This window comes from Zeus faber (genome assembly GCF_960531495.2).
Source record: "Zeus faber genome assembly, chromosome: 4".
Classification (NCBI taxonomy): Eukaryota; Metazoa; Chordata; class Actinopteri; order Zeiformes; family Zeidae; genus Zeus; species Zeus faber.
This window is the reverse complement of record NC_137191.1, coordinates 35,583,823-35,593,633: the sequence shown is the minus strand read 5'-3', so window position 1 is coordinate 35,593,633 and position 9,811 is coordinate 35,583,823. Positions and strand designations below refer to the sequence as shown.

General features: G+C 48.5%; 1 protein-coding gene across 2 annotated transcripts; it reads left to right on the top strand.

The window, feature by feature from the left end:
* Positions 1 to 584: 584 nt before the first annotated feature.
* LOC307229352 (uncharacterized protein) lies at positions 585 to 4,367 on the top strand. 2 transcript variants are annotated; one of them, XM_079999341.1, is made up of 5 exons: positions 585 to 1,043; positions 2,649 to 2,753; positions 3,112 to 3,180; positions 3,323 to 3,409; positions 3,543 to 4,367. In XM_079999341.1, the coding sequence occupies exons 1-5, from the start codon at positions 820 to 822 to the stop codon at positions 3,577 to 3,579; spliced, it is 522 nt and encodes a 173-aa protein (XP_079855467.1). In that variant the 5' UTR covers positions 585 to 819; the 3' UTR covers positions 3,580 to 4,367. The 2 variants fall into 2 exon arrangements, 1 of the variants encoding a protein (XP_079855467.1); XR_013844127.1 differs by having other exon boundaries at positions 2,649 to 2,898; positions 3,112 to 3,409.
* Positions 4,368 to 9,811: the final 5,444 nt, after the last annotated feature.

The following is a 9,811-nucleotide window of genomic DNA, read 5'->3' as shown; positions in this document are numbered from 1 at the left end:
TACATCAGGAGAATAAAGGAAGCAAACGGGCTGGACCCCTGGGAGCCACTTGCACACAGACCAACTGAAACCCTTTTACCATCCATATCTCCCTTATTTATTGCTGAACCAAGACACTTTTTTTTTGTTCAACAGTTTGTCTTTCATTTGTCTCTACATTTTTTAAATATGTCTCTTTACTTTAACTGCAGCATTTTAGCTGCACGCTTACGCAGAAGACACAGTCACTATTTTGACTTTTCAGCGCAATAGGTTTTATGTCAAGTGTTTATATTTATGTTTTTATATTTGCCTTTTATTCATTTCAGTTGTACTTGAGGTGTACGTACTTGAAGGTAACACGAGGCCACTTTATCTATTTCACCTGTAGTTGTGTTACCACAGTGGTACCGTCAACTTCACACTCTTAACTTCAGCGTCTGACCAATATTATGTGACACAAATAGAGATTCAGAATCGGGGCAGCATGAGTAGTGTTGTTAAAGCTGTTTATGTCTAAAAACGACTAGACCTTATGTTATATATTTTGTTGAGTTGTGTACTTAAATCATCCCAAATGTTTCCAACAAGCAACAACAACAAACCCAGAAGAAATCGGTCATTTTAATATAAATAACGCTCCACGGCACTGGGGCGCCCGTCGATGACGTCATGTCCGCTTTAATAACCCTGCTCGCTATAACTTCCGGGGCAACACGGAGGTGGGGGGCACCGGATGTTACGTCAGAGAGTGAGGAAGGGACCCGACCGAGTAGCTAGCGTTAGCTAGCGTTAGCTCACCACTGTGTGTGTTTGTGCTCCTCTCCTCACGTTTCTTCGATGGACCACAGTTATTCGTTGCCGTTTGCTGCGCGCTCTGCCGCCGAGGCTGTCCCGGCGAAGCGCAAACGCACGGGGGAAGCGAACGACCCCAGAAGATCATGGGACAGGAAGAGAGCCAAGACGAGGGTCAACATTGGTGTGGCGTTCCCCAGGTGGAGGGAGCTTCGTGACAAGCTCGGGCTGCAACGCGACGCCGATCTCGCGTGTGTTCTGCTGGAAAGGTGAGCGAACATCCGGCGAACGCTGTCGAAGTAAGAACGATTTCCCCGAGGCATTTGGATAGAACTACAACCAATGAGGGCGCTGGTTAAATGTACAGCCAATGGGAGCGTTGGTTAAATGTACAGCCAATGGGAGCGTTGGGTAGACGCACAACCAATGGGAGGACAGGATGGACGTTAGTGGCACGGTGGCGCAGTGCATTGCACTGCTGCCTCACAGCAAGAAGGTCCTGGGTTTGATTCCCGCCTGGGGCGCTGTTGGCACCGTGCTCCGGTGGGTTATCTCCCAAACAGGAGCCTTTCTGTGTGGAGTTTGCATGTTCTCCCCGTGCTCACATGGGGTTTCCTCCACCTCACGTCAGTAAGGACCTCCACCAAAAACATGCACCATCATGGTCTGACCAGCGATGGACACTTATCACCTGGTCCCCGGGCGCGTCCACGTACGCTGCCCACTGCTCCTGGCTGTGCCCCCGGAGGAAGGACAAGCCAGGATGGTTCAATGCAGAGAATCCATTTCACCGGCCACCATCAAGCATGTGTGTGTGTGCAAGCATGTGTTGTGGAGTGTCGTGTGACAATTAAAGACTGTTTCTTCTTCTACAACGAACGTCTCCCTTATAAACAGAAGCTCTTTATTGGAAACCGTCCGGTCAGCTTAGTTCCGTCGGGTGCAGCCATCTTGGCAAGGTGCCTCGACGGCTGTCCTCCGCCTGGGGACCCCGTGTGGGACCCCGTGTGGGACCCCGTGTGGGACCCAGTGTGGGACCCCGCCTCATGTGGAGGGGCCGCGATGGGCCCGACCCCCAGCGACCTGTTTGTTTGGGAGGCTGGCTAGAGGCATCGCGCCGACGGCGTGGAACGCGGGCCTGTGCCTCCCTGTGCCTGCTGTGGTTTTTTTCGCGGCGCTGCGGGAACATGGGGCGATTCGGCGGCGGATCTTCCTGCCGGCGCCGTTTCTCCCGTTTTTGAACGTCCGGTCGCTCTGGGTGCGCGACTAAAAACTAATAATAAAAACGCCCTCCCCCTCTGGGACACGCCCACCTGTCGACAACCAACAGCGAGCGTCGAGTTACTTCGAGTTTCAGAAAATGAGAATTTCAAAAATGTACATTCCATTGTATTGGGATGGACACCTGGTTGCTTGTCTTATTCATCATTTCATCAAAGACTTATTGTTTTGTCCTTTGTCTCATTGTTGACTTTGTTACCGAGGTGTTTATGCTGCTTGAAGTGTAAATATTGCAGCGTTATAAAATGCAGTTTGTGCTGTTTCTGTTCAAACAAACGGGTTTTGTCTCCTCACGTCCGAGCGTCTCCTCCTGCCGGACGGGGGGCGTCGCTCCTCTCGCGCTCCTGTCCCTCTGTCTCATGGGAAGCATTAGCTCACATCTGCAACGGCCATGTTCCGAAATCTGAAAAACGATAAGATTCATATTATTGAAGTGGACGGTTCGCGACACTCTGTTTCTCCGCGTGGCAACGGGGTGAATAATTATTTTGGTATGAAAATAAAGACGATCGTTTGTGGCACATGCAAGATCACCGTCATTATCATTATTTCAATCGTGTTTTTATTTATTTTATTTTTTTCAAATTGAACAGTTACCGAAATGTAGCGCCGTCCTTCTCGACTCCGGGCAGGAGACCCGGCCTGCTCTCCCGCGCCCTCTCTGGCGCCGTCCCGTCCGGCTCTCCGTCGTCAGGCAGGTAAGCAGCACCGAGTCCTTCCGATGCCGCCGCCGGCTGCGTGTGAGACGTGCGCAGGACGAGCGGCGGGAAGTAGCGTCACTGAGACGACGGCTTCTTGGATCCAGGAACTGAGGACAAACAGACTACGTGTCCTGGATGGAAGGTTGTTCTTCACTGGTTTAAAAAAAAAAAAAAAAAAAAAAAAAATATATATATATATATATATATATATATATATATATATTAGCACTAGACTGTATGATAAAGTTGTTAAACATACAATAATTTCTTCCGTTATTTAAACTGGGCTGGATGGTGCCTGGTGTGGCGCATGCAACCAGCCCTGTTATCAACCACCGTTGTTGTTGTTGTTCAGTTTGTCACCGCTGAGGGCTGACGACGGGTCGGCCGTCGCAGACGACGCTGCTCGCCTCCACAACACGGTGTAAGTATCCTTCCCACGCGTCCCACGATACCCCTGCTGTGTTTGTGCGCTCGCCCCCCTTGCGGTGCACTTGGCTGTGCGCTCCAGCGAGTCGTGTTTTTTTTTTTTTTTGTTTGTTTTTTTGTTTTTTGGCGTTTTGCAGCGTGGACTGGGACGACGACGACACGTGGGAAACGGCCACTGAAGACAGCAGCTCTGACGAGGACGTGGTCCCCTCCATCTGTCTCAGGTTGGTTGGTCTGTTTTTATCGGCCAAGTTTATTTGCACGTCCTAGGAACCGGGTTGTTAGCTGGGTGAACACAGGCACCACCACCACCATCATCAAACGTTGTTTAAAACATGTTTTTTCACGTTCTGACAGAATTGGTGGAGGAATCAAAGCCTTAAGTTGCAGATAGTTGAGGAGCTTCCGTTGTCGTCACGACGACACGCTGCGTCCGTCTGCAGGGGATGAGGTGCCAGTGCCCGGAATGAAGACCCCCCCCACCCCAAGGGGCTTCATCGCAGACCCTCCTCGACCGCTCGCAGGACGGTCCTGGGTTCCATTCCCACTGGGGCAGGTTGCCCACCCCCCCCCCCCCCCCCCCCCCCGACGAGGGGGCCTCTCTGTGTGGAGTTTGCATGACCTCCCCGTGCTCAGGTGGGGTTTCCTCCACGTAACATCTGTAAGGACCCCCACCCAAAACATGCAGACTGTCGTCTGGGGCTGGTCTCCGGGGGGGTTAAGAGCAGAGAAAGAAAGGACAAAGGTGCAAAACTACTTTGCTGCGCTTCCCAATGGAGCTGTGATCGCTGTCATGTTGTTGTTTTTTTTTTTTTGTATTTTATTTATTTTTTTATATAAATCGTACAAAAGGTTGTGTTATTACTGACACCTCCGTCACTTGAAGAGTGGTGTCACAACAGTTGAAGTGACGTGGAGGATGGCGACAGGTGACAGGTGTTGTGTGTTTTAGGGCGTTACACCAAAAAATGAGGACTGAGCCTGTCGCAGACGAAGGGGAACGGGCATGAAACGAAACATGTCACCTCGAAATATCAACAAAAATAAAGAGAATCTATTGTTTATTATTGCTCTTTAACTTTTTTTTTTTTTTAAGGGTCTTTTAATAAAAATAAACAGCGAACACATTCGGGTTCAATTATGTAATTCAGTCAAACATGAAATAAAGTTTGGATAAAAACACTGTGTGTGTGTGTGTGTGTGTGTGTGTGTGTGGATATGTGTGTATATATATATATATATTTTTTTTTTTTTAGATGTGTGTGTATATACATATAAATAAATTAAAATCTAAACTAAATGCATTTTGAATTTCTCCATCTTTTCTACATTAAGGGAGCCAATTTACACCCATATCTCATTCACATAAAACATTTGGACTTACTGTCATAGTTATATACTATATATACTGTCATGTGTATAATACATACACATATATATATATATATATATATATATATATATATATATATATATATATATATATATATATATATATATTTATGTACATACTGTATATATATTCTCCTTGGAGACAGGAGGCGCTGTGCACAAACAAAACCAATGTAAACCTTACAAACCAGGCTCTGAATAAGTGGAAAAGTGCAGTAAAATGGAAACAAAAACAAAGTGACTCAAGTTGGTTGTTTGTTCTGCCTGGTGCGGGGTCAGTAACAGAGCCTAACCCTAACCACAACCCTAACCCTAACCCCAGTAACAGCCTAACCCTAACCCCAGCAACAGCCTAACCCTAACCCCAGTAACAGAGCCTAACCCTAACCTTAACCCCAGTAACAGAGCCTAACCCTGACCCCAGTAACAGAGCCTAACCCTAACCCCAATAACAGAGCCTAACCTTAACCCCAGTAACAGAGGCTACCCTAACCCCAGTAACAGAACCTAACCCTAACCCCAGTAACAGCCTAACCCTAACCCCAGTAACAGAGCCTAACCCTAACTCTAACCCCAGTAACAGAGCCTAACCCTAACCCTAACCCCAGTAACAGCCTAACCCTAACCACAGAAACAGCCTAACCCGAACCCCAATAACAGAGCCGAACCTTAACCCCAGTAACAGAGCCTAACCCTAACCCCAGCAACAGCCTAAACTTAACCCCAGTAACAGCCTAACCCTAACCCCAGTAACAGAGGCTAACCCTAACCCCAGTAACAGCCTAACCCTAACCCCAGTAACAGAGCCAAACCCTAACCCTAACCCCAGTAACAGAGCCTAACCCTAACCCCAGAAACAGCCTAACCCTAACCCCAATAACAGAACCTAACCTTAACCCAAGTAACAGAGCCTAACCCTAACCCTAACCCCAGAAACAGCCTAACCCTAACCCCAGTATCAGCCTAACCCTAACCCCAATAACAGAGCCTAACCCTAACCCCAGTAACAGAGCCGAACCCTAACCCTAACCCCAGTAACAGAGCCTAACCCTAACCCCAGTAAAAGCCTAACCCTAACCCTCGTAAAAGAGCCTAACCCTAACCCTAACCCCAGTAACAGCCTAACCCTAACCCCAGTAACAGAGCCTAACCCTAACCCCAGGAACAGCCTAACCCTAACCCTAACCCCAGTAACAGAGCCTAACCCTAATCCTAGTAACAGAGCCTAACCCTAACACCAGTAACAGAGCCTAACCCTAACCCTAACCCCAGTAACCGCCTAACCCTAACCCTAACCCCAGTAACAGAGCCTAACCCTAACCCCAGTAACAGAGCCTAACCCAGGTAACAGAGCCTATCCCTAACCCTAACCCTAGTAACAGCCTAACCCTAACCCTAACCCCAGTAACAGAGCCTAACCCTATCCCCAGTAACAGAGCCTAACCCTAACCCTAACCCCAGTAACAGCCTAACCCTAACCCTAACCCCAGTAACAGAGCCTAACCCTAACCCTAACCCCAGTAACAGTCTAACCCTAACCCCAGTAACAGAGCCTAACCCTAACCCCAGTAACAGCCTAACCCTAACCCCAGTAACAGCCTAACCCTAACCCCAGTAACAGCCTAACCCTAACCCCAGTAACAGAGCCTAACCCTAACCCCAGTAACAGCCTAACCCTAACCCCAGTAACAGAGCCTAACCCTAACCCCAGTAACATAGCCTAACCCTAACCCTAACCCCAGTAACAGCCTAACCCTAACCCCGGTAACAGAGCCTAACCCTAACCCCAGTAACAACAAATAAATTAAAATCTAAACTAAATGCATTTTGAATTTCTCCATCTTTTCTACATTAAGGGAGCCAATTTACACCCATATCTCATTCACATAAAACATTTGGACTTACTGTCATAGTTATATACTATATATACTGTCATGTGTATAATACATACACATATATATATATATATATATATATATATATATATATATATATATATATATATATATATATATATATATATATTATGTACATACTGTATATATATTCTCCTTGGAGACAGGAGGCGCTGTGCACAAACAAAACCAATGTAAACCTTACAAACCAGGCTCTGAATAAGTGGAAAAGTGCAGTAAAATGGAAACAAAAACAAAGTGACTCAAGTTGGTTGTTTGTTCTGCCTGGTGCGGGGTCAGTAACAGAGCCTAACCCTAACCACAACCCTAACCCTAACCCCAGTAACAGCCTAACCCTAACCCCAGCAACAGCCTAACCCTAACCCCAGTAACAGAGCCTAACCCTAACCTTAACCCCAGTAACAGAGCCTAACCCTGACCCCAGTAACAGAGCCTAACCCTAACCCCAATAACAGAGCCTAACCTTAACCCCAGTAACAGAGGCTACCCTAACCCCAGTAACAGAACCTAACCCTAACCCCAGTAACAGCCTAACCCTAACCCCAGTAACAGAGCCTAACCCTAACTCTAACCCCAGTAACAGAGCCTAACCCTAACCCTAACCCCAGTAACAGCCTAACCCTAACCACAGAAACAGCCTAACCCGAACCCCAATAACAGAGCCGAACCTTAACCCCAGTAACAGAGCCTAACCCTAACCCCAGCAACAGCCTAAACTTAACCCCAGTAACAGCCTAACCCTAACCCCAGTAACAGAGGCTAACCCTAACCCCAGTAACAGCCTAACCCTAACCCCAGTAACAGAGCCAAACCCTAACCCTAACCCCAGTAACAGAGCCTAACCCTAACCCCAGAAACAGCCTAACCCTAACCCCAATAACAGAACCTAACCTTAACCCCAGTAACAGAGCCTAACCCTAACCCTAACCCCAGAAACAGCCTAACCCTAACCCCAGTATCAGCCTAACCCTAACCCCAATAACAGAGCCTAACCCTAACCCCAGTAACAGAGCCGAACCCTAACCCTAACCCCAGTAACAGAGCCTAACCCTAACCCCAGTAAAAGCCTAACCCTAACCCTCGTAAAAGAGCCTAACCCTAACCCTAACCCCAGTAACAGCCTAACCCTAACCCCAGTAACAGAGCCTAACCCTAACCCCAGGAACAGCCTAACCCTAACCCTAACCCCAGTAACAGAGCCTAACCCTAATCCTAGTAACAGAGCCTAACCCTAACACCAGTAACAGAGCCTAACCCTAACCCTAACCCCAGTAACCGCCTAACCCTAACCCTAACCCCAGTAACAGAGCCTAACCCTAACCCCAGTAACAGAGCCTAACCCAGGTAACAGAGCCTATCCCTAACCCTAACCCTAGTAACAGCCTAACCCTAACCCTAACCCCAGTAACAGAGCCTAACCCTATCCCCAGTAACAGAGCCTAACCCTAACCCTAACCCCAGTAACAGCCTAACCCTAACCCTAACCCCAGTAACAGAGCCTAACCCTAACCCTAACCCCAGTAACAGTCTAACCCTAACCCCAGTAACAGAGCCTAACCCTAACCCCAGTAACAGCCTAACCCTAACCCCAGTAACAGCCTAACCCTAACCCCAGTAACAGCCTAACCCTAACCCCAGTAACAGAGCCTAACCCTAACCCCAGTAACAGCCTAACCCTAACCCCAGTAACAGAGCCTAACCCTAACCCCAGTAACATAGCCTAACCCTAACCCTAACCCCAGTAACAGCCTAACCCTAACCCCGGTAACAGAGCCTAACCCTAACCCCAGTAACAGAGCCTAAGCCTTACCCCAGTAACAGAGCCAAACCTTAACCCTAACCCCAGTAACAGCCTAACCCTAACCCCAGTAACAGAGCCTAACCCTAACCCCAGTAACAGCCTAACCCTAACCCCAGTAACAGAGCCTAACCCTTACCCCAGTAACAGAGCCTAACCCTAACCCCAGTAACAGAGCCTAACCCTAACTCTAACCCCAGTAACAGAGCCTAACTCTAACCCCAGTAACAGAGCCTAACCCTAACCCCAGTAACAGAGCCTAACCCTAACCCCAGTAACAGAGCCTAACCCTTACCCTAACCCCAGTAACAGAGCCTAACCCTAACCCCAGCAACAGAGCCTAACCCTAACCCCAGTAACAGAGCCTAACTCTAACCCCAGTAACAGAGCCTAACCCTAACCCTAAGTCCAGTAACAGATAACCCTAACCCCAGTAACAGAGCCTAACCTTAACCCCAGTAACAGAGCCTAACCCTAACCCTAACCCCAGTAACAGAGCCTAACCCTAACCCCAGTAACAGCCTAACCCTAACCCCAGTAACAGCCTAACCCTAACCCCAGTAACAGAGCCTAACCCTAACCCCAGTAACAGAGCCTAACCCTAACCCCAGTAACAGCCTAACCCTAACCCCAGTAACAGCCTAACCCTAACCCCAGTAACAGCCTAACCCTAACCCCAGTAACAGAGCCTAACCCTAACCCCAGTAACATAGCCTAACCCTAACCCTAACCCCAGTAACAGAGCCTAACCCTAACCCTAACCCCAGTAACAGAGCCTAACCCTAACCCTAACCCCAGTAACAGAGCCTAACCCTAACCCTAACCCCAGTAACAGAGCCTAACCCTAACCCCAGTAACAGCCTAACCCTAACCCCAGTAACAGCCTAACCCTAACCCCAGTAACAGCCTAACCCTAACCCCGGTAACAGAGCCTAACCCTAACCCCAGTAACAGAGCCTAACCCTTACCCCAGTAACAGAGCCAAACCTTAACCCTAACCCCAGTAACAGCCTAACCCTAACCCCAGGAGCAGAGCCTAACCCTAACCCCAGTAACAGCCTAACCCTAACCCCAGTAACAGAGCCTAACCCTCACCCCAGTAACAGAGCCTAACCCTAACCCCAGTAACAGAGCCTATCCCTAACTCTAACCCCAGTAACAGAGCCTAACTCTAACCCCAGTAACAGAGCCTAACCCTAACCCCAGTAACAGAGCCTAACCCTAACCCCAGTAACAGAGCCTAACCCTAACCCCAGCAACAGAGCCTAACCCTAACCCCAGTAACAGAGCCTAACTCTAACCCCAGAAACAGAGCCTAACCCTAACCCTAAGTCCAGTAACAGCCTAACCCTAACCCCAGTAACAGAGCCTAACCTTAACCCCAGTAACAGAGCCTAACCCTAACCCCAGTAACAGAGCCTAACCCTAACCCTAACCCCAGTAACAGAGCCTAACCCTAACCCTAACCCCAGTAACAGAGCCTAACCCTAACCCTAACCCCAGTAACAGAGCCTAACCCT

Bases quoted from the DNA above. Each gene is read 5' to 3' on its own strand.
- LOC307229352 (XM_079999341.1), top strand. From the start codon at position 820: ATGGACCACAGTTATTCGTTGCCGTTTGCTGCGCGCTCTGCCGCCGAG. The intron at 2,754-3,111 runs GTAAGCAGCACC...GTTGTTGTTCAG, and splicing joins GGCTCTCCGTCGTCAGGCAG to TTTGTCACCGCTGAGGGCTG. The intron at 3,181-3,322 runs GTAAGTATCCTT...GGCGTTTTGCAG, and splicing joins GCTCGCCTCCACAACACGGT to CGTGGACTGGGACGACGACG.